A 23958-nucleotide genomic window follows, 5' to 3' on the forward strand; every position below is an offset into this window, starting at 1 on the left:
ATTTTCCCAAAAATAAATAAGATGTTTGCTTTTAAGTGGTGTAAACTGATATTAATACACAGACATTGTAGCTTTCAAAAGGACACCATTTAAACAACATTTTCCCCTATTACAGATGTTCAGTGGTGTGGATAACTACATTTCACAAATAATGCCCTTTCTGCACTGTGTAACCTATTCTGTCGAATCTATTCATTATATATATTATGTGCATTTTTTAACTGTTTGGCCAGTGACTTGTATATCTGCGCATCACTTCACCGGTAAATAAAAGTCAGTATTAAATGAAGAGAGAATCAGAGCATGTGACTTTGGTATCTTTGATCAGGCCCAAGTTCAAGACAGGGAATCATCTCATTATGGCTCGTGGCAGATTAGTAACCGCGCCAATGACAAGCCATTATATAACACTGCACGACAGCATCCGTGCCAACATAAACATACACCAGGTTTTAGAAAAACTCAGTGGACTGAATTTTGCATTACCAAACAAGGTATACTGGCATCCAAACTGTACTGCAGTACCATCAATACTATATGTATAAAAACATGATCTGGTCTGTGTACGTTTGCCATCACATACTTAACCTCAAATAAGATGAGCAGCATCACCATACCAGTTATTGCACCTTTACACTGACTTAGATACAGTATATGCATCATTTTGCTCTTATTATAAAAAAAAAAAAAAAAGTTTCCCACTCCACAGCAACTATGATATACTTTGGTTAGCCACTGCTTTTTCGGAATCATGTACAGTTTATTTGATGTCATCAGATTTAGTGTGCATAGACAAGGTTCTCTTATTAAAATCGCTTAAGACCAACAGGGGTCAGCGTAGAGTTGTGCTGAGCTCTAATATGAGGGGATGACTTTACCTTCTCTTCCCCCTCCTCCTCCTTCTTCTCCTCTTCCTCAATTTCGCCACACTTCTCCAGGCCACCGGGGTCGGGACTATGGTTGTGCTGCTGTCTGGATGATGTGACCGATAGCTGCCTTTGGAGCCGCAGCACCTCCCTCTGAGACTCCCTGAGAAGCCTCTCAAATTCCACTCTGCCAGATGGAACAGGGGAGCCCTACACAGACACAGACACACGCATCAAAGACCGCCATAACACAGTAACGTCATCAAGTCAGTATATTATTGTATGGCTGCGCAATTAGTGATCAAGACTTCCGCTACGATCACAAAAAACTGTGTAATCAAGAAAAACAATTCTTTTGCACATTATGTTTTGCAAGTAAACTCTTATTTTGTCTTGTATTCTGAGAAAAAAAAAAAAGAATGTTCAATCGGGAAATTTCACAGTTCAAGGTGTTTTCAATGTTGATTTGTTTAACTGTTTCACTGTTTTTTAAGTTCAAGAAATGCAACAGCTTTCCAAAAGTCAATGAGTAAGCATGTTAAATAATCCCTATTTCAATATTGACCAAAATAATTGTCATTAGGATTTTTAAATCGAGCAGCCCTACATTATTGGTACTCTAACTTTAGTTGTTGACATTTTCAAACTGCATGCCAAGTAATAACGGATTCAAAGACTGCTAATGTAGAGCCGGACTATTTTTCTTGAAATTTAGAACTGGATTAAAAACACTCTAAAATTGTGTTTAATAAATCCCAACAGTAGTAAATATAATATTTAGAGAGGACACTGCTGGGTTAGATTCTGGGTCATGGACATAAAATAAATATCAAAGTCATCTCATTTGATACATTATATCTAAACATTCCCATTCAAGTTGAGAACACACACTCTCCCACCTTGTCACCCTTATCACATAGTGAGAAATGTGCTGAGTTTCAACATGGGATCCAGCACAGCCACTCTCACACTAGATCAATAGACAGCTTACCCTGTAAGACCCTTCATTATTAAACCCAACAGATGTTCACATTCAGGAGAGTTAGCTCTTAAGTCACTGGACAAGTAATTAAAAACAGGCACTTAGAAAGGCAGCCTATTCTTGCACTGTCATCTAGTTATCAGCAGTGACCAGGCAGTGACGCAGCCTTTGTAATACGGGTTTAAGGGGGGAGTTAGGGTGAGTAGTACCCATGTTGTCCAGCAGAGGGCGAGCTTGTGGCAGGGATGATGAGTAGGGTTTCAATGGAACACTGAGGCAAACACTTGGAAGATCAATAAAGATCAGAAATAAGTTAAGAAGAGCAGTGGTCTATACTGTGAGCCCAAGTCCAAATCGGTGACCACAGTTCAAACTAGCTTCTGAGGATTTAGGGTTAGTCTGTGGTTTATAAATACCTTGGTGGTGCCCAGGCGTGCCTCCAGCTCTCTGCACTCTTGCTGTAGGGCAGCAATCTCTTTGTCCTTAGACAGCAGTGCATCGGCGTGCTGGGCAAGATCACGAGCTCGCTGACGGGCAAACGCCCTCTTGTACTGTTCCACTGACCCGGGTCTCATCAGTGACGGGGAATTCACCTTTACAAGTGCAAGAAGGAAATATGTTTTAATGACCAGAAAGGTTTTCATAGAGGAAGACGGTTTTAAACTTTTAAAATGACTTGGCTTCATCAAAATATTTTTGTAACTTTTGAAATGACTTGGATTTTTTTTTTTACTTTTACATGAACCAAGCTCTTTTAACAGCATAAAGTCTTATGGTAGTATGCAGGAATGACTGCTGTAGATGTCCCGTATTGGCAGGTGGTGCGGGGAAAGCAGAGCTGTGAGTACTGTCCTGCTGAGGACAGTGGTTATAGTCAAAGATCAGTAATAAACAGCTTGAAAATCATACAATATCAGACAGGAGCAGCAATATTAACCAGGGTTTTCCCTGCCAATATAAGGCTCAGCACCCAAGGTGTTTTGGGCCCCACCTAGGCTGAATGAATGTAAAATCAATGTGCCCATCAAAACTAACTAAATGACTTTTCTCAGATCTAATAGTTGTAGTTGGTCCGCACGTGACGTCTTTAGCAAGTTTTGTCAGTGTAAATTATGTATTATCTGCACTAGCTTTTTAGACAAAAATATGCTAATAATAATGGACCAAAATAATGCGAAATTGCATTTTTTGTTTTCATTGAAAAAGTTACATTTTCTTGAGGGAGGACACCTAAACCCCTCGCTAAATATGTGCACCCAATTCTTCCACAAACCTAGGGAAAACACTGTAAACTGACCCTAGTAAGGTACTACTGTCCAGCATAGAGCGGTCAGTGTTTTGTGAGAAATGTATGGCTCTCACAACCAACACCGTTTCTATATATATATATATATATATATATATATATATATATATATATATATATATATATATATACAACACATGATTAGGCCTAAATTAGGTCCAAAAACAGGAGTTTATAAATGCGGCCAAGCTCTTACAGGTCTTTAAACTTTTTGTTGGTGTAGATTTATCAGAGCTACATTGCTCTGCCCTTCAGTGAGCAGCAGGAGGTGAGGTGGGGGAGGGGGAAGGTCCCTCCCTCAGTCTCGTGAACAGGTGCACTGAGAATAAACAGCAGCCAGTGACCGTAGCAGCCTGTACAGAGATAGGGGAGGTCCTTTATTTGTTTGCTAGACTACTGTATTCTTCACTACTGGTCTTCTGATGAGACTTGTGCTGGAGCGCTTTCCCACTCAGGACCCCTGACTCTGTTACTTCAAAAGCCTGCTTCAAATTCTGCTTCAGACTTCAAAGAGAAATACTGTGCATCATGCAAGCTTGTCATGTATTACTGTATGTGATTTCATTATGGTGTTGGTCATCTTTCAAGAGACTTTACATTTATCAACCTAATGAATACCAAGACACTTTTTACGTGCTGATGTCTCCATCAAAAGCAATCTACATCTGAATTCTGTTAATAAAAAAGGTGCCCACAAACACTGCATAAGCATTTATACATACTATATTAAAAGAAGTCAGGGACTACGGACGTACATTTAGCAAGCTTTGTCGTAAAACAAGACAACTACAGTAAACGATAACGTCCATCAAATCAGGTTTTAAAATATTGCATTCAAGAAATGTTTCATGAGGAATGTAAATGTTTTTCATCTTTATGTGCTTTATGTTGCATATATTTTGAAGAGGTATTACATCTCAAGTAGTCTGGACCAATGAAAGTACATTTACAGGACCTGATGTCAGGCTTTGCCCCTCACCTTCCGCTTCCTGTGTGTCGCCGTTCTCAAAATCCCTTCACTTTGGGAAACCGCAACACACATCGAGCTATCAAGCTACATGCTGAAAGCTACACGAGTTTTAAAGAAAATTTGGATTGTGCAAGTAACAAGGCAGGCCTGCTTGGTTTTTTCGGTGAATGATTGTAAAGATTTACAAAGAATATGTTTACGGCATTTCCTCTCTAGCTGGGATGTTTTGGGACCGATTGGTGGGATTGCTGTGGACGAAGTACACACGGAGATACACTGGTAAGAGCAAATGACGTTACTGTATTGTGTGAACAGCTAACTTTATTAAATATTGTATATGGCGTTTTCTTTTCCGGGGTGCAAATGTTTCACGAAAACAAGTTCCTTCCCGAGACTATTTTGCAGAGCCACCGTCGGTGCATCCAGAGCTTAGCGCCGCTCAAGACGATTAAGAAATGCCCCCCCATGTCTGGTGTAGCCAGGCCTTACTCCACAGCGCTGTGGGGATAGGTCTGGCAATGCGAGACTACATACAGTACAGGCCAAAAGTTTGGACACACCTTCTTATTCAATGTGTTTCTTTTTTATTTTCATGACTATTTACATTGTAGATTCTCACTGAAGGCATCAAAACTATGAATGAACACATATGGAATTATGTACTTAACAAAAAAGTGTGAAATAACTGAAAACATGTCTTATATTTTAGATTCTTCAAAGTAGCCACCCTTTGCTTTTTTATTAATAAGGGAAAAACATCCACTAATTAACCCTGACAAAGCACACCTGTGAAGTGAAAACCATTTCAGATGACTACCTCATGAAGCTCATTGAGAGAACACCAAGGGTTTGCAGAGTTATCAAAAAAGCAAGAGGGTGGCTACTTTGAAGAATCTAAAATATAAGACATGTTTATTATCACACTTTCTTGTTAATTACATAATTCCATATGTTTCATTTCATAGTTTAAAAAAAAAAAAAAAAAAAATATTAAAAAAATAAACAGAATGAGAGTGCCAAACTTTTGGCCTGTACTGTATCAAGAGACTTCTTACTAAAAACTGCAGCCATTCATCACATCCTGAACTATTCTATTCAACTAATTACCAAACATTATGGTGATGTGGTGATTTGGATGGTGGTACTTGATAATGAGTCACTCCCCAGCATTTGGGTCACAGTGAGGAAAAACACAGTTCGCTGTGAAACTGTTAGTAGTTAAGTATTTTATTTGTGCTGTATACCACTCTGAGGTTGGCCTCCTGCAGTTTTCGAGCCCTCTCTTCCAGCCTCTTAGCAAGAACAGACAACTCGGTGTTCTTTCTCCTCAACCGCCTGACCTTCTCCTCAGTCTCTGGGGCGCTGCTCTTCCGCTAAACACATGGGAAACAAATTTCATCATCAGACGCCTGCAGCAAATGCTAACACAAACAAGAAAGTCACAAAAACAATTATTCAGGACAGCTTATTAATGGTTTGAAACGAGATTCAGTGGCAGATGTCCTAGTTTTATATAATCTGCTTGTGTTATTCTTCTTTAAATTCAGAAGAAACACATGGGCAAACGGACAAGATAATTCTCTATTTATAAAATGAATAACCGCAAGTAACAGCACCTAACTGAAACAATGCACATTAAAAACGTGTTGTTCATCGTTTCTGTGCACCTGCCCTACTTTCTAGGAAGCCTTCAGTCAAGACTACAAACTCTGTTATTTTTAGTCTTACCAGTAGGCCATTCTCCTCCCTCAGTGTGGCACAAGTCTTTTCCAGCTCATCGAGGGCTCGCAAGAGTTCAGAGTTCTGACGCACCAGGAACCCATAGTCAGTACCATTCTGAAAAACAAGCACAACACAGACAGAGTTTACCAACTACAGGCAATTTTTTGGTTTTGGAAAACACCATGAAACACAAGAGTATGCGTTTCTTTTAGAGTGAAAGAGGGAACGAGTTACATTTGTCTAGAATTGCTTGAATCCTGTTCCATCTCCGAGTTACAGAAAAGCCTCCCTCAGCCAATGTTTACATAGTGCAAGCTAATGGTGGCTGACAGATGACAGCCCACTGAAAAGGCTTTTCATTAGACCAACTCAATCAGCCTACCACTGGCACTGAACACCTATTACACCACACACTAACTCAGCATAAGAAGAAGCAGAGCTCTGCTCTCATACTGAGCTATAGAGGGACAGAGCAAGAGAGAAGGCAAGAAAATAAACACTTTCAATTATTACTCATTTTGTTATTTGATATATTAAAATTCAATCTACTATAAACATGCTCTTCTTGCAGATTCTCTCAAGCGCTTTCAAATTGGACAGGAATACCAGTTAACTGAGATCTTCAGGTCTCCTGAAATAAGCATTTGTCTCAGGCTTCAGGTCTTTAGGGTGATAAGACTGTGATAACAGTTGTTTGGTGAGAAAGGTATCAAACTATTTCACCAAAATACCTTCCAAACCCAGTGTATATTTAGTGACTGAAGCCACTTCAGATGTACTGAAATAAATACACATTATAAGATTTTATACCAGTTTTATATAGTGTAATAGTCCTGGGTTTGACACAAATTAGCGTGTTTTGTTGTGAGCTATTGGTGAAGGGACAGCTCAGTAGATGTGGCAGAGTGTCAATGTGGTGATCAAGACTGCCATTGGTGTTTGTCGTCCATGTGGAGGAAACCTGGAAGTGGTGGAAATCTCAGATTGGTCTTTCATCTGAATGGAAAGGATGGCATCCTGCCTTTTGTGACAGGGACGCTCTAAATGAGCCCTGAGGCTCAGAGGGAAGGGTTGAGAGTAGAGCTGGCACACATGATTGTACAGTAATGGCTGCAGTGACAGCAGATGGACAGACAGGGTGAACACATAAGCTGGAGGTAAGGGGAGGGTTTGTCCTCAGAATGGAACACATTCAAAAAGAGAAGAAGGTAATACTGCCTCATTCTACCTGTGGTCAGCTAGTCTGCATGTACCCACAGCTACTCGGTATCCACAGAGAGATGAAGGAAAGTGTTTCTCCAAGTGCCTAGACTGTGGGAGACCACACATCTCAGCACAACAAAAGCACACAGATGGCTCCACATGTGAAACACCAGTAAACCTGTCTCCATAATACTCTGGGGATCTCTGCCACAATGACATGTGTCTAACGACACAAAAGACTAATGTTACATTAAACATCCTGATGACATGGTGCTGTATAAAAAAATATGTGACATCTTGTGGGATTATGTTGTCATGGTAACTAAAGATGATGGGGGATCTGGTGCCTCCCTGGAGGGGTTTTAATGCTACTGTACCTGTTATTTAAGACTAATGACCAGCTGTTTACCAAACCAGCAGCTGAGGCTCCAGTTCATCTTCCAGTACTATTGTGATGGTACCATTGGACATCCTGTCTGAATATCTAGTTAGCGGATTACAATCTAGTGCCAGAAAGACCATATGTTTTCAGGGTGAGACCATACAGACACAATATTTTGACTGAAATCATTAACACGTGATCTGTTGAGAAGCCTTGCGTTTGTTTGCTTCCGCCAACCAATAAAGTCCCACTTTAGATCCATTTCTTTCCGGACTCATATATGTAGTGAAGACTTTGAAGAAATTTAATAAAAAATGTATAAGTATAAGTGTATTTTTTGGCGAAACACGGATGTAATTAACTAATTCAGTAACCGACCAAATGTCTCCCTTTCTGTTCCTGAGTTATGACGTTGACTAATGGCCAGAAAAGTGTTTTTGTAGAACATTATGATGTCATAGTGAAGTTGACCTTTGACCTTTTGGATATCAAATGTCATAATTTTACCTTATTATTAGACATTTATGGGAAATGTTGGCGTAATTAGCGTAGGAATTCTTGATCATTTTGTGATGTCACATTATTGACCTTGACCTTTGGCCTCCAAAATCTAATCAGTTCATCCTTGTTTCCAAGTGCACGTTTGTGCCAAATTTGAAGAAATTCCCTCCAGGGGGTCCTGAGATATGGCGTTCACAAGAATGGAAATGGACAGACCGACGGACAACCCGAAAACAAAATGCCTCTGGCCACAGCTGTCGCCGGCACAGAGGCATAAAAAGAATACATAAAACTGTAGAAGTAGCAGCATGGGATATAGCATGCATAACTATAAAAGGAAAATCACTTGGTCATGGCCAGACCCATAGCCGCTTCCCAAAATAAGAGTATGTTTTAAGTAAATTTCCAATACTGTCTAAATTAGTTGTGAAAAGCTTGCAGTCAAAGCAAAGATGTGATCGCTATTTGACACTGCAGGCAAAAAAAGATGCTTCACGGACGACATTTATAATCAATACAGGCAGTGACTCAGCAACTACATTCTCTTAAACTTGAATGTTCTCTTTGGGCACATCTTTGCGTCAGCTAAAATACTGAGAGACAAAACGTCAACTCATTATTTTGGTTATCACACATTTGACAAGAAAACTACGGAAGCTTTTATACCACTTCACAATGAAGTCATTATAGATTTCCTTGAAATCAAACCCCAATTTTGAAACCATTTCAATAGGAAATTCTAACATGGGGTGACATTTCTTGTGATGACTTTTTTTTTTCTATGTAATTTTGTTTGCAAGTTTAACAGAGGGCTGCCAGAGAGAGGGGGGGAGGGGGAGAGAGAGAGAGAGAGAGAGAGAGAGAAACACATTCTATCCCTATACTACAGTGTGTGAGAATCTCCTCTCATCCTCCTTAGATGATGCATTGGGGCACATAAGAAAAGCTGCACACAAAAGTGTATAGCTTGTCATAAAAACCTATGAACAGCATTTCATGACCCGGCCATTTGCTTTGTTGATGATACATGAATTTTTCAGGGACGCTGCTTATTCAACTATCTTGGTTTGATTAATCTCTTGTACCATGGTGTTAGGGATAAGGGAGTGCTCTAAATAAAAATATCTGGGTAATTCTTAAAATCTATTCAAATGTGATGATTCTTGTTTTCAGTGTGAATATAGTAAAAACAATTCAATCATTTAAAAAGCATAAATGTCCCCTCACAGCAAGAGGGTTCCAGGCCCTTCTGTGTGGAGTTTTGTTAGTGAGGGCTTTCTCTGGCTTCCTTCCACAGTTCAAAGACATGCAGGGGTTTGGTTAATTGTTGACTCTAAATTGCCCATAGGTGTACATGAAAGCATGAATGAAGTAAAAATCAATTGCTGACATTAGGAGAAACTCATAAGGAGGTAAAAACAGGAGGGTATACATCAAAAGGGCAACACATCGGTGGTAGAAAGGTTTAAGAACGGGATCTGTCTCTATGTGTCAGCCCTGGGACTGACTGGCGTCCGTTCCAGAGTGTACTTCTCTGTCAGCTGGCATCAGCTCCACACCACCCTAACAAAATGACACTGTATTTAAGCACCAGATTAAAATGAATACTGTAGCCAGAAAAATGAAGATTTTCCACATAACAGAATTTTCCTTACAGTTGGGACACCTGCATTCCTCCAGAACTGTTGCCTGCACCTCATCATCTACTCAGTTCACGGTGTCTGCTTCTCTATATTTTAGACTGATCTGCTGACAATATCCCAAAAAATCTTGATAATTTTCAATCAAACAAGGAGAAATCAGTCAGTCACTAACCTCAGTGCTTAAATCAATAATTATTGTTGCTGCTTGATAATAAAAGGCCTTTCAGGGGTTTACAAGTTTGGTTAAGTAAATTTTTGTCCTGCATGGGAGAATTGGTTTGCAGCATTGCAAAAACAGACAAAAGTAGCACACAATAGCAGGAACAAGTAAAAAACAATTCAATCAGGTTAAATCAAAAACAAGTTCAAAAATGAAAAACAATAAGAGAAAAAAGACAGAGATTGTCTTTTTTTTGTAACTACGAAGGGTACAAAATTAAGGAAACAGAAAGGTTTGAAGACCAGTGGAAAGCTTTTAACATGAAGCAGCAGCACAAAGTGTTGAGTTTGCCGTCTGCTGTTAGCACAGCAGCAGACTTGACAGCTCTGATGGGCCAGCAAAGGAAAGTGGATCAGAAAACAGTGAGGCTGTTATCTCTGAGATAATGGTTAGAATAGAAATTAAGAACTGAAATAATCCTCCAAACTATGATAAACAGAAGGTAGAAAAGTACAAAAAAACTAATTAATTAGGTAATTAGGTATATAAAAATGCATAAGTAGTATCATGGCAATGTTAGAGGTGACACACCACCACAGGATGCTATTATTAACGTATGCTACGCCAAGCCAATGGCAAAAGGACACCACCAAATGTCATTGAAGTGATGCTCAAACACTACAACTAGCAAAAATAGTTGCAACCAAAATAAGTTTTCAGATTTGAGCAGTTATGTTGCCTTTTCTACACAGAAAACATCCTTTAATGGCTCAAAGAGAGTTAGCCCCAGCTCTCAGATGAACCTTTGTGTCCTTGAGTTATTTTGCCATCAGTTAAAAGGGAGCCAGTCACAATGTCCCAGTCTTCCTCTCAGGGCAATGATGCTAAAGCCCAATCAATTACCTCAAAGGAAGGCCAGCCAGAGTGAACTCAGCCTCCGACTGCCTCCATTCTGATTCTAATTATCTTGGAGTCCGTCCATGTCTTGTAATTGTTCCCTGGGAATCACATGGAAATACACCGGAGGCCTTTCTTTAGGCATGAGGTAATGCTGGCTTTTTACAGACTGCAGCTTCTCTTGCTGCCACAGAAAAGGGCTGCAGGTGGTGAGGTCCACTCAAGGCCACAGTATTAGCATTCAGCCAGCGCTCCTCTCTCATAGCAGTGCCGTTTTCATGTGGGCCTGGCTCAGTAAGCGAGGCAGATGTAACTCAGTAGCAGGAGGGCAGGGGTCTCCACACAAACGTCTGTCAGGAGAGCCTTGGGCAGGACAGACGGGCCTAATGGGTCTGCAATCATCATGGATACAAGCAGACAACTGAAGGGAGTGCTGATTATAAAACCCACAGTGCACTGACACTGCTTACCATGATGCTACTATCTACAGCCTGCAGGGCCTGGAACACATCATCACGTACCATACTTTAAGCATTTCTTTTTTAATTTATCATTTTCTTATATCGATAGCGGCCAATATGGGAAAGCTGATTATTCTATTTTTATTAAGTAGGAATTCATCCAAGATTCAAAGTAAGACGTGGTTAAGCAATATGTACAGTAAGAATAACTGCACAGTTAGCCAAAATGTCCCATTCCTATCATAGTCCTACTGACTGATTTTGCTGTGAGAACTCTTGTGTGACTGCAGCTGATAAAAGCAGGGTGGATGAACTTCACTGATTGCTGGTGTGAGATAGGTTGTGCTGTGAAAAACCTCTTTGGCATCTGGGTCAGATTTTCATCATAACACGATTGTGTGGTGCTTTCTCTAACTAAGAAGAGGAGATGAATCACTTTGTGCTTTTGGGGTCCATAAAACTGCTTTTCAGACTGAAGCCCCTTTCACTTTAACCTACAGTGACACTGGATTTTCTGTATGTGTGAAAGACACTAATCCAGATAATCAAACCAAACAATGTTGCACGTTCCACTTGGGAAAACGACTATGCTTGTACTCAAAACTTTGGGGTTGGGTACCGAGACCCGGTGCTAATACGGCACCAGTGCCTTAACGACCGGTATCTACTGGACCAAATAGCAATGTGGATTTCGGTGCCTAATTTCAGTGCCACTTCCAAGTCTGGCTTCTCTCTGATGCTCCGAAACGGACGTTAGAGGCAACACAAGCATCGCTGCAGGTGACGCTAGTTAACACTACAGTCAACAGCAGGTAACGTTAGCCTACCGTTAGCTAGCAGCTGGAGTAAACACGGTTACAAAAGCTGACAGCTAAATGGTGTAAAGTGTGAGTGTATTTCACTGTAGAGGATTCCAACAGCGGGACATAACAGTCTGACTGCAGGACTTGAAACTCGACAGCCTCGTGCTGCATTAAAAGTTATTGTAAAATACCCTTTTCACATCCAGTGGTCGTTTTTAGTAATATCGTTTTAGCACCGGTATCGGAAAAACTCCAAAGATACCCAACCCTATACCCACCGAAGGACAAACTCTACCATCACATAGCTGTCACAATTTGGCAACACAGCAGGTGGTTCCAGCACCAATATGTTACTGGCCTTGTTAGTAAATGCAACTGGAGCAACGTAGAGTCACTGTGATCCGATTTTTAATAAAATAAAGTTTTAAAGGTCAATCCAAACAACCTTACTTGAGTTAAGTACTAAAATAAAAGAGTAACATTAAAGAGAAACGTCAAGAGTGATTTGTTACTAATTATCCACTCACATTTTCTATACAGTATGTCTTATAACAAGCTGACACAGAGAAGACTGAGCTTTAGACTGAGGCTAAATCAAAATGGCTTTGGGTTTTCTGGAATTCATTTCCTTGCTTGGGCATCTTATTGCAAGCTCTAAAGCAGAGAAGCATCACAAACACCACCAACACCATGGATAGATTAAGAAACAAATAGCAGATATAAACCAGTCTATTATGAAAAATACATTGGCCACTCTTGCTGTAGGACGAGTCTTATTTTGAGCTTATAAAATTGCTAACACAGAGAATATCAATGTATGGGTAAAAGAACAACTCAGAGTTACTGAGTCAAATATGGAAGTAATTTAAAAAATGCAACCAAATATAGAAACACGCTGAAATATAGAAAAATCTACCACAGAAAAGCTGTCACACAGAACTTAACAGAAATGAGTTAAAAACAGTGTAATTAATTTAATAGAAATACACTAATGTTGCACATTTTTTTCGTTAAACATTCTGATTGCATGATATAGAGTTAAACTGGTAAGGTAAGCTAGTAATCAGCTAAAGGCTAACACAGGCTAACTAGATTAACAGCAAAGTATCTGAAATAATATCTGAACACTGTAATGCAATCCCTAAATAAAAAATATAAAAAGGAAAATCTATTTACCGTGTTTGCTAATTTTCCTAGAAAAAACACTAACAGTTAATCAATCACAGTAACTTCATGAGCCACAAACCATGGCAGCAAATAACGTGTCCCAGGTGTGTCCGGGTATGTTCATCAGTTTTTTCTTTCCGTTGTGTTCTGTACGACTTGCAGTATGCTTATGAATTTGGTTGTACTTTCTAACTTTCCAGCATTTTTTTTTTTCATGGGTTGTCAAATTAGCAAAGATGTTTTTTCTATTTGCTTGTGTTTTGTATATTTGCATGTGTTTTTGTTAATTTGCATTGCATTGAGCTTTTCTCTATACCTACCCTGTAAAGCGCCTTTGAGTTTGTGAAAAGCGCTATATAAATTAAATGTATTATTATTATACATTTTGCAGTATTGATGAGAAAAAAAAGCAGAAAAATAATAGAAAGTCAGGAAACGACAATAAATGTAAATACAATTTAAAGGCTATAAGGAAAGGAGAAGAGACACATATGGGGACTTTGGCTACCCATCAACAAAGATTTGAATAGATCATTGAATGTTCGATTTATTCTTATGTATTCATAAAGTCCCACAACCAGATTATCCTTTTGTCTGGGATCCAAGACGAGCTTTTGTAAGGCGTATGTAAATGTCTACAGTCTGGTTTCACAGAAACGCCAACATCAGCATTATTAGCTGACAGCTAGAAATCCCCCACTATAAGCCTCTAAGGAGCCAGCAAGACAAAGACACAGACATGCACATTGGCACACACAGACAAAAGCACACGTTTTGCCATTGCTAACTCTTTGTTGGACATGATATTTGACATGGCAGTATTAAAGCTGCATCAGTTTGTATCACAACTGCAACCCAAGCAATCCCAGAGTCTACCAAGCAAAACATCAATATACAACAAAATGGTATCAATTATAGATTGAAACGTATAAAAATTATGAAAACCTTTATTGACACTGGTTTAGTTGTTGCCAGTGTTCTTCGACCATTCCCACAGAAACAACACAAAGCTTACTTAAAAAAGGATAGGAATTTCTGCAATATGATAATCATTTTTTTTGTAATGTCTCTCAGTACAACTACCACTGGAGGCAGCTTCTTTCAGAGCGAGCTTGTGACCGGGAGGTCGTCGGTTCAATCCCCAGACTGACAGGATAAACATCTGGGTGGGGAAAGTGAAAGAGCAGCGCTTGTTCCTCCCTCATTACCACCACTGAGGTGCCCTTGAGCAAGGCCCTTAACCTCCAACCGCTCCTGTGGTGCTCAGCAGCCAGCAGATCAGACTGTGGTTGTACCGGGCAGCTTCCAGGAAAGAATGTGGAACTGTGTGAATGTGATCAGGGTGTTCCTGCAAAAGAGGTTGCCTCTCAGTGAACCTTCCCTGAATAAATAAAAAAAAAAAAAAAAGAAGAAAAAAAAAAGATGGATACAGATTTGTATTTCTTTTTTAAATGTTCTTCAGTTTCTGAAAAATAACTACTGTGAGAGCTTCTGGAGTCAGGTTATGATCATCCTACATTTTTCTAATCTGGCTTTTGATGTTTAATGATTCATTTTTATAAAAAGCACAGTGCACAACCGGCAAGCACTTGCTGCTGAGTTTCATTTAGCAGTGTCACCCAGAGGATTGGCATGATGGAGGCAGTCTGCTGAATCTGGAAATGTGCCTTAATTAATCCAGACCTTGTCAGCTCCCAGCAATAATGGAAGGGGAAAGGCCTCCTCCCATAGACCCAACCCTCAAACACCACATGGTCAGAGAATTGACTCCTGAACACAGTTATAATTACCAGCAGAGGCGAGAAACAGAAATACTATAAACAGCATAGACAGGCTATGGCAGCCCGTCCACTGAAGTGGATACTAATGGACTTCACAGTATCAGTGAAGCGTTACAATTTAGAGCCAAATCAATGTCGCTTTTTATCTCTGTCTCCTACAGTACAACATCAGTGGTTTTCTAATGAGGTTTCCTGAACTGCCCTGTTGTTAGACATCATCAAAAAGACATGAACAAAGTTCAAGAATGAATCTCTTTTGATATTCTACAACAGAGAATACTTTGTAGTCTTTTTTATTTGACTCTATACCACATACACATTTTGTGGTTCGACACTCGACCGTTTTTGGATTTGCCGGTGTAAAAAATAGCCATGTTTGTCTTCAATGCTCTACTAATATTATTTCTATAGGCTTCGAAGCATGCATTTTGTTCTAATTACTATGCACAATGGTAGAAATATCCACCTTATTCATAGGACAACAAACTAGGCTGAAGCTTAAATGAGCTCTGCGGCATTGCAAAAACTTTCTCGTTGTTAGGAAACCGGGAGGCTGCAGTGGTCTCAAACAAAGCAGAGATACTGTATATCTCTTTAAAAAACTACATATTTAAATAACCACAAAGCGGTTTGTGGCCCAAGGTATTTTTTTTTTTTTTTTTTTTTAACAGCAGCTCTCTCCCTATACTCATATATAAGTCATGAAGAAGCCCTCTTAAGTGTCCTCTCAAAACCCCTCCTGTATTTATCACAACTCATCCCCCCGGGGTACCTGACGGTGACAGATTAGGTGGTCTCTCTTGCTGCGTTAGAGAACAAAGAACCAACATGAGACACCCCTTTACTCCCCCCCATGCATCCAGCAATCTACCTCTACCACCTCATACAGACGTCCTCTGGGTGAGGTTGTTCAAAAATGAAATGCACTGTCTGGAATGGCTTGTTAGTGCCTTGTTCCCTTCCCTATGTTTAGAATATAAGATCTGCATACATTTCCGCAGATAACCTTTATATGGTATGAACTATGATCTAGTTTACATCCAGGGATGGGTTTTCTAATTATTAGAGTCATGTCACCATGTATGGTCATGTAGCAATGGGCTAATTCAACTGCGATGCCAGTCGTGATTTTACACTTAATCTAAATTACGAAATCAACATGGCAGCCATGGTAAGTATGTTTTAGCATCTGTAATGCATGGTAGACGTGACATTAATTATGATCAGCCTTCAGATCTTGTCTCCATTATGACTTGGAGCTTCTTTCTTACAAAGCCATAACACTGCCCTACCAACACCATAATTAAAATCCATACTAGCAGTCCACAAATAAAAATGTCACAATCCCCCGAGCATCCGAGGGCTTAACAAGGTGTCAGACATGCAGAGAACATCTGGTTATTTTTAAAAAGTGAAAAAATGAACAGAAGGAGGGGTCGCTGGATTATTCCATTTAGTGCAGTGTCAGCAGAAAATGCAGAGGGGAGACAGAATGTAGTGGAGATGATTTGTTTCCATGAGAGACAAATTCACGTGACTGAGGTTAAACTGCCTTTGTGAACTGAAGCTTTGATAGAAACAATCAAAGTGAGCAAATGACAAATATGGGCACAGCATTCAGCCAGTTTCATTCCACAGATTGGGTTGACCTCCACAAACTACAATGCACTCAGCCAGAAATGGAAGTGCATAACATTAATTGAAAAAATGCTTCCAACCAGCCCCACAAGGACCGTGTCAGTGTTGCCATTCTTTAATGTTGCCAAAAAACCCTCCTCTTACTCTGTCCCTGTCATTGCTGCAGTTTTCCCCAGCTAGCATCTCGTCACCACAAGCTCACTGATAAAGAGCTGGTAAATTCCCCCAGATGTTTGCAGTGTAGAGACAAATTCTTAGTGAACACTGTGAATTCCCGTTCCTGTATCACCAGTACCGTGCCAACATGTTATCGAAATTTGATAAATTTGAAAGTTTGATGTAATAGCACTCTAAATGACTGAACACTGTCATACCTGTGTTCAGTCATGAGGCAGATACTGTACATTTAACATTCATAAAATCATGTTTTCAGAGCCATTAATAAAACACACATGCTGTCTCGGACAGGACAGCAGAGGCTTAAGACAGCCAATAAGTCTCTGACAACAATGCTGCACCATTCAAATGTCTAGACCCTATTACAAACCTTTACAAGTCACATTCAATAAGCGTACATCTGGTAGAGGCCCTCCAGTTATGAAAAGTCTAAGTGACCTTTCCTGACATTCAGTGGGTCAACTGAATGGGTCTCCCTTTCCTCCCCCAGGCAAAAAGCATTTCCCGTTGTGACGGCGAAAGCAGGTGATCAGGGGTTTAGTCTAGCTAGCAGTTTGGGAGCAGGACCAAACTACGCAGAAATGTCACAGACGGCAGAGAGCCCTTTGAGGACACCCAATATTTAGCTGTCTGGATGCAGGCTTGTGAATGTAAACATGGAGAGAGAGAGAGAGAGAGACAGAAACCCTCTGTGTGATATTAGGTCTGAGCTAAAGCCAAAGAGGCAAACACTGCAGGCTCAAAAACAGATGAAAAAGTAAGGGATAATGTACAGTAGAGCGAGCCGGTCATTTTTGCAAATTAGAAACCCCGACAGGGTGATGCAGGAAGCGGAGGGGTCTTGAATCAGCCTGAAGGGGTTCAATTATTATTATTAATTATTATTATTACATGGCTACTCATACAGAGGTAACCCGCTGATAAAGTCTGCATCCCGGTTGGGATGGTAGTTTTACTTTAGTTTTTAAAGGGCAGCTGCAGTGATAAAGAGCATTTCCAATACTGCAAAAATCCTGGTGTTTGACTGTGGCATATATTTTTACTTTCAACGGTGCTTCGAAAAAGCTTTAAATCCTTCATCATAGGGATGGGAGATACAATCGTATATATTTTTCTATATCGTTTCTGCCGTGATGTTGAAAAACCAGAGGCCGGCCTGGCCAATATTTACGTCATGGACCACACTTTACGTCCTGATCCTTTCACCTTTTGTTTATTTTGCACCAAAATTCTCAGTACTTTTCATTCGTCAAGTATTTATTTCAAAAATAAGGTTTACCATGTGGATATTACATATAGATTATTTCATTATTTAATTACCAGAAAACATGCTATATTGTGATATTTATCGTTATTGAGGTATGAAATTACCTCTATATCGGGATGGAAGATTTTGGCCATATCGCCCAGCCCTACTTCTTCACGTTTCAATCTCTGTCACAGCAAGTCTGTGCACCACTGATAATTTAATACTTTGAAGTAAAAGCCTACTGATCAACAGGACATACAGTATTCTACATATCCCACGTACAGCACAAAGTATGTTGTGGAAGTAATACCCCACAGTCCTGGCTCTACAGTTCCGAGTGAATGTGACAGCGAACACAAAGCCTGACCACTGTTCTGTAGAGAGAGTCTGCAGCCAGACAACAGACAGACAAAGATGTTTGGGCTGGGATAGTGAGAGACCAATACTCCAGAGATTCCCTTCTCACTGCGCTATCAATTATTCACAAGTCATTACATGGCTGGCCAATAAAACACACACACACACACACACACACACGAGGCAACACAGACACCGTCACTGCTCTACACACTCTCACTGCTCTACATAATTACTCATTGGCTCTGGTTTGTGTGTTAGATCAATGAGGCTGCAGTTAATAAGGAATGGCTTGCACCGGAAAATCTTTCAAACCGGGTAAATGCGCGCACACACACACCCCCCCCCACACCACACACACACACACACACACACACACACACACACACACACACACACACACACACACACACACACACACACACACACACACACACACACCATATAGAATCAGCAACAGGAAAAAAATCTTACACAGATGTTATCTGGATCGTTAAAAAATAAATAAAAACTGTGACCTTACTGTAGTCAATCAATTGTAGTCAATTAATCAATTAGTTTATTGAAAGAAAACTAATCTGTTTTGACAATAGAAGAATTGTGGTGGGAAATTCTACATTGAGAGGTTTGCTGCTCTTCCCTGTTTTATATCATTGTAAGGTGAATATTTCACCTTGAACTTGGAAAATGGTATAGACATTTTTCACTATTTTCTGATTTTTCATAGACTAAACAATTGCAGACCCACTTTTAACTGTAACGCACATCTGGGCAAATCCAAATCATAGTGCCCTTCCACCCACCATTTATAACCATTACGTAGAAAATATTGCTTTGTAACAGAATATTAAGAAAACATTTCACAGAAACGTTTGTGACAACTTCCTCCTAAATTCATCTCTCAAAATAATAATTATCTAAAAAATTTTAAATGAATTGTTTTAATCAACCCTTTAAATCAACCTTATACTGTACGTGTCTGTCTAACACAGTTGATGCTAGGCTCATCATCACATACCTTTCGGAAGCAAAACAATAATTGGAAGACTGCATCCTCTTTGAAATGTGGGATTAATTTCAGAGGATTATAGGCAAAGTACATTAAATGGTAAAATCAGGTCTTTTATACAGACACACTGCTCCACTTTCAGTTCTCTCATAGGCACAAAATAGGTCGGTGGTGACCTGTAGGGCTGGCATCAATGCATGTAGCTGCATTTAGCAATGGAACAGTACTGAAGTGACTTTCATTACTGCCTTTTACTCTGAGAAATCTCACTGCACTTTTTTTATAAACTGCGTTGAGTAGGGTAGAACAGATCTCCAGGATTTCTGCTGAGCACTAGTTTTGTCATTATACCCACAGCAGGGTAAGTGACATGTTGACAAGGTAACAAAGCCTATATTTGCTGGCGATACCACAGCTGACACTAGATTGAGTGACAAGTACTCTTACGTTTGCACTATTTTACAAGGCAGGAAATGCCCCGGCTAACTGGATTAACTGAGGTAAGGGTGAACAGAAGCACCCCAGATATAAACAAAGAGTAGCTTCAGCACTTTGTCAGAGCTGAAACTAGAGCTGGGCCATATGGAGAAAATCAAATATCACAATATTTTTGACTAAATACCTCAATATCGATATTGCGCCGACATTATAGGGTTGACGATTGTTGCCTTCACAAAATATTTTTGATAAAATATTCATCAGTAAAGTGGATATAATAACTAAGTGGGCTGGTTGTGGCTTAGGTGGTAGAGTGGTAAAGTCGGTGGTTCAATCCCTGATCCCTGGCCTTGCAGTCCCATGTTGAAGTGTCCTTGGGCAAGACACTGAACCCCGAATTGTCACAATGCCGGCCATCAGTGTATAAATGTGTGTGTATGGTTCCTGTATTATGTAAAAGTGCTTTGAGTAGTTGTTAAGACTTGAAAAGTGCTATATAAATACAGTCCATTTACATTTAAAGGCAAATAAAAGAACAGCTAGAACAGTCTTGCAAGTTTAGAACATTACATCACTTTACTGAAATGTAGTCTTTAAAACCAGGAAAAGACACTCATTTCACGATATACAAAATTTAAGATGACATCTAGTGTCTTAAATTAATATCTAATTAGTATCTTGCCCAGCCCTAGCTGGAACATTCTCCAAAGCGAAACAGCCTATCCTGGTATAAGGACTCCATAATAACTGTTTACAGTGACAGCTTGGGCAGCGGCTGTGTGTGGCAAAGGTACAAAGATTTCTGGCCACTAGTACACTTTAAAAATACCACTTTTAAAGAGGGCCCTAGCTTCACAATCACAGGGAGAGATCACAGCTAAATACATGGTCAATCAGGACAAATAACTATCTTCAGGAGTGTTATTGAGGAGAAACATTGTTTTAGTTGTACATCATCTCTTTGTAGCCCCATTTGGAACTCAAGAGTGTGTAAACCCATCAATCATTGAATGACAGAGGACCACACAGTCAACAAGCTCATTAGCCTTCAGAGGAATCATGCTTACTTCTTCCATGAAGTGGAAAGACTGACAACTGCTTTGTGTAACTTGTGCTCACATACTAATATAGGTTTTCTATAATGGTTCTAAATGACAGATGCAACGGTGGCCACTGCAATAGTAATACCAGGCAAGTGAAAACACCATAGCAAAAGAAAGTTGACTGAATGATTGAGAATAAGGATAAAAACAGATAGAAAAGGCATACAAATACTGTCACGAATGGCACGAGTTAAAATCTCTAGCGACAAAATCGCATGACCCTGGGTCGTGAAAGCCTATCGGTGTTAAGATTCTCCTAATGTCCTGACAATGCTGAATCAAAAATTGAGGAACAAGTCATTGTAGCTGTCTGTGGGCATCCAGAGCTCTATAGTTACTCATTATATGTACAGAGACCGGACGAAAAAGGAGCTTTCTTAGGGAAAAGTAAGCAGGGAAGTTGGACTATCTACTGTACGTTGTTGTGTTGATCGAGCAGCTACAATGTTAGACTCGACAAAGTTGAGTATTTTTACAAATAGGCATCACTATATATATATATATATATATATATACACACACACACACCAACAGCTTTATGTGGACCACAATGCACAGACTAATTTTCTTCTGTGGGCCAAGCCAGCGCATCATTGAGATCTGATTAACATCAATCTACACAGTAAAACCAGCCATCTTTCTATATACTTTTCATAACCTAGCCAATTCATATTGGGGGGTTTGCTGAGCATGATGCTAAATTCCAGCTACAGTTTCACCCACTTTCCTGCTGTACAAAACCTGCTCTCCCTCTTACATCAGTGTTTTACACTGTAAGGACTACAGATATTCATAATATTCTTATAAAAATGCTTCCTGCCATACACATCCCACACACAGTCATCAATTATGGGTGGAACTGGGTATAAGAAAACAAAAGGATGATCAAGGTACCCCCACTGCAAATAATGACGTAATTACTAAGAGTGACAGGCCTCTTCCAACCCCTACTGGTCTGAAATGGCCAAATAATCATTTCTAAGGCATCATTTGATGCTCCCTCTCAGCTTCTGTAGTCACAGATCTTCTCCAATGTTGTGTGTTGACAGTTCATTAGGGGTTTTTACTACGCTGGGATTGTGGCGATTGGATAATGAAGTGGTGGGGGTAGGGACGACAGCAGGCAATGTTGCACACCGATTACTACCTTGGTTAAATGATGAAACTCTGCCTCAAACAAGGATACATTCAAAGCATTAAACAAAAGGTAAAAAGGACTGAGTAGTAGTACTAGTACAGGCAAATATAGCAGAAAAATGCTGATAAGTATTAGCTGGCATTGCTTTCCAAGCAAGACTAACCACAAAATAATACTAAAATACGATGAAATGACAGTGTGGAAAAACACACATAAGTATATCTCTAGTGTTTGGGGGGGGGGGCACTGAGTGGCAAGTTGATTCAGCTGCCTTCATGTGTTGCTCTCCAGTCTAGGATGGAGACATTGTACTGCCTGTTTTACCCAACAAGGCACTATTTGCAACCTTTATACTGTATCTACTCACTGTCTTTAGACCACACACATTTAAATCATCCAGATGTTACAAAAATATACTGGACTTTTTTATTTGTTACAGGTACATTAAAAATAAAATATCCATTTTGTTAGTGGGATGGCGTAATATACAGTAAGTGCATTATTCTGATAGTTTCTTACAGTGATGTTTCTCAATATACAAGCTATATAGGCATCAATCACAGACACGGAAATCGGTTTACTAATGTTTTTCGAAGGTCCCATGATATAGTGCTCTTTGGATGCTTTTATATAGGCCTTAGTGGCCCCCTAATACTGTATCTGAAGTCTCTTTCCCGAAATTCAGCCTTGGTGCAGAAGTACAGCCACTAGAGCCAGTCCCACAATGAGCTTTGCTTAGTATGTGCCATTTCTGTGTCTGTAGCTATTGAGGAGGAGGGGGGGCAAGGTGGAGTGTGGGGGTGTGGCCTTGACCAACTGCTACTTTGCTCGTTTGAAAGCCATGATGTCTCTCTATTTCTCATGGGTGGGCCAAATTCTCTGGGCGGGCAATGCAGAGAAAGGGGAGGTAACCTTGCTCCTTATGACCTCATAAGGAGAAGATTCCAGATCGGCCCATCTGAGCTTTCATTTTCTCAAAGGCAGAGCAGGATACCCAGGGCTCGGTTTACACCTATCGCCATTTCTAGCCACTGGGGAACCATAGGTAGGCTGGGGGAACTCATAGTAATGTTAAAAAAAAACTCATAAAGTGACATTTTCATGCCACGGGACCTTTAAGTAGATCTTCTGTGCTAAAAGGATATGCAGAGGTGTGAAATGAGGGACACTGTCACAATAGGTCAGTATAATACCTGCCTTCCAACCCTCTGTTTCTACGACAGCAGCTACAGCACTGTCCCAGATTAAATGTCGAGAAAATGTGCTGCACACACAAATTCAGTGTAACATCACTGTAATCCAACACAAATAATAATCAAACTGCATGTTCTAAGATGTAAAAGTGTCAAACTCACTTTGCATAATCCAGTATCTTTAAAATTCCTCTGGTTTATATATTTCTTAGAACCAGACAATATATTATAGTCTGCAATGTGAAAAAAACACAACCAAAGTTTGAGAAATGGATTAAAAATGATCTTCAACACCAGGGGACTATAGTCCAATAAGAAAACTGACTAATTGCATTGAATAAATCAACAACTGCATGTGCCAAAATTTTCTTAAATTAAATGAAGAAAAAACTGAGGTGGTTGTTTTTTTGGAGCAAAAGAAGAGAAACTGAAAGTCAGTGCACAGCTTCAAATGGCCCTGTTAAAAACAACAGACAAAGCCAAAAATCTTGGTGTTGTCAGGGACTCTGACTTGAATTTTAACAGTCATATTAAGACAATAATAAAATCAGCCTATTACCATCTCAAGAATATATCAAGAATTAGAGGACTTATGTCTCTTATGCTTTTATTTTAAGTAGACTTGACTACTGTAACGGCATCCTTACAGGACTGCCTAAAAAACAAATTAGACAGCTGCAGCTGATTCAGAATTCTGCAGCAAGAGTTCTCACTAGGACAAAAAAGTAGTGGATCATATCACTCCAGTTCTAAAGACTTTACATTGGCTTCCTGTGCCTCAAATAATTGATTTCAAAATACTTATGCTGGTT

General features: G+C 39.8%; 1 protein-coding gene across 16 annotated transcripts in view; it reads right to left on the minus strand.

The window, feature by feature from the left end:
• LOC120544668 (RIMS-binding protein 2) overlaps positions 1–23958 on the minus strand; it is a 74959-nt gene that overhangs the window by 40982 nt on the left and 10019 nt on the right. For all 16 annotated transcript variants that reach the window (XM_039778588.1, XM_039778585.1, XM_039778591.1 and 13 more), the window contains 4 exons: positions 5853–5960; positions 5369–5497; positions 2265–2441; positions 879–1076 (listed from right to left, as the gene is read on the minus strand). In XM_039778588.1, coding sequence (XP_039634522.1) covers positions 879–1076; positions 2265–2441; positions 5369–5497; positions 5853–5960 — 612 coding nt within the window. The remainder of the gene's footprint in view (positions 1–878; positions 1077–2264; positions 2442–5368; positions 5498–5852; positions 5961–23958) is intronic.

The sequence above is a fragment of the Perca fluviatilis genome, chromosome 16 (assembly GCF_010015445.1).
Source record: "Perca fluviatilis chromosome 16, GENO_Pfluv_1.0, whole genome shotgun sequence".
In the NCBI taxonomy this organism is placed as follows: domain Eukaryota; kingdom Metazoa; phylum Chordata; class Actinopteri; order Perciformes; family Percidae; genus Perca; species Perca fluviatilis.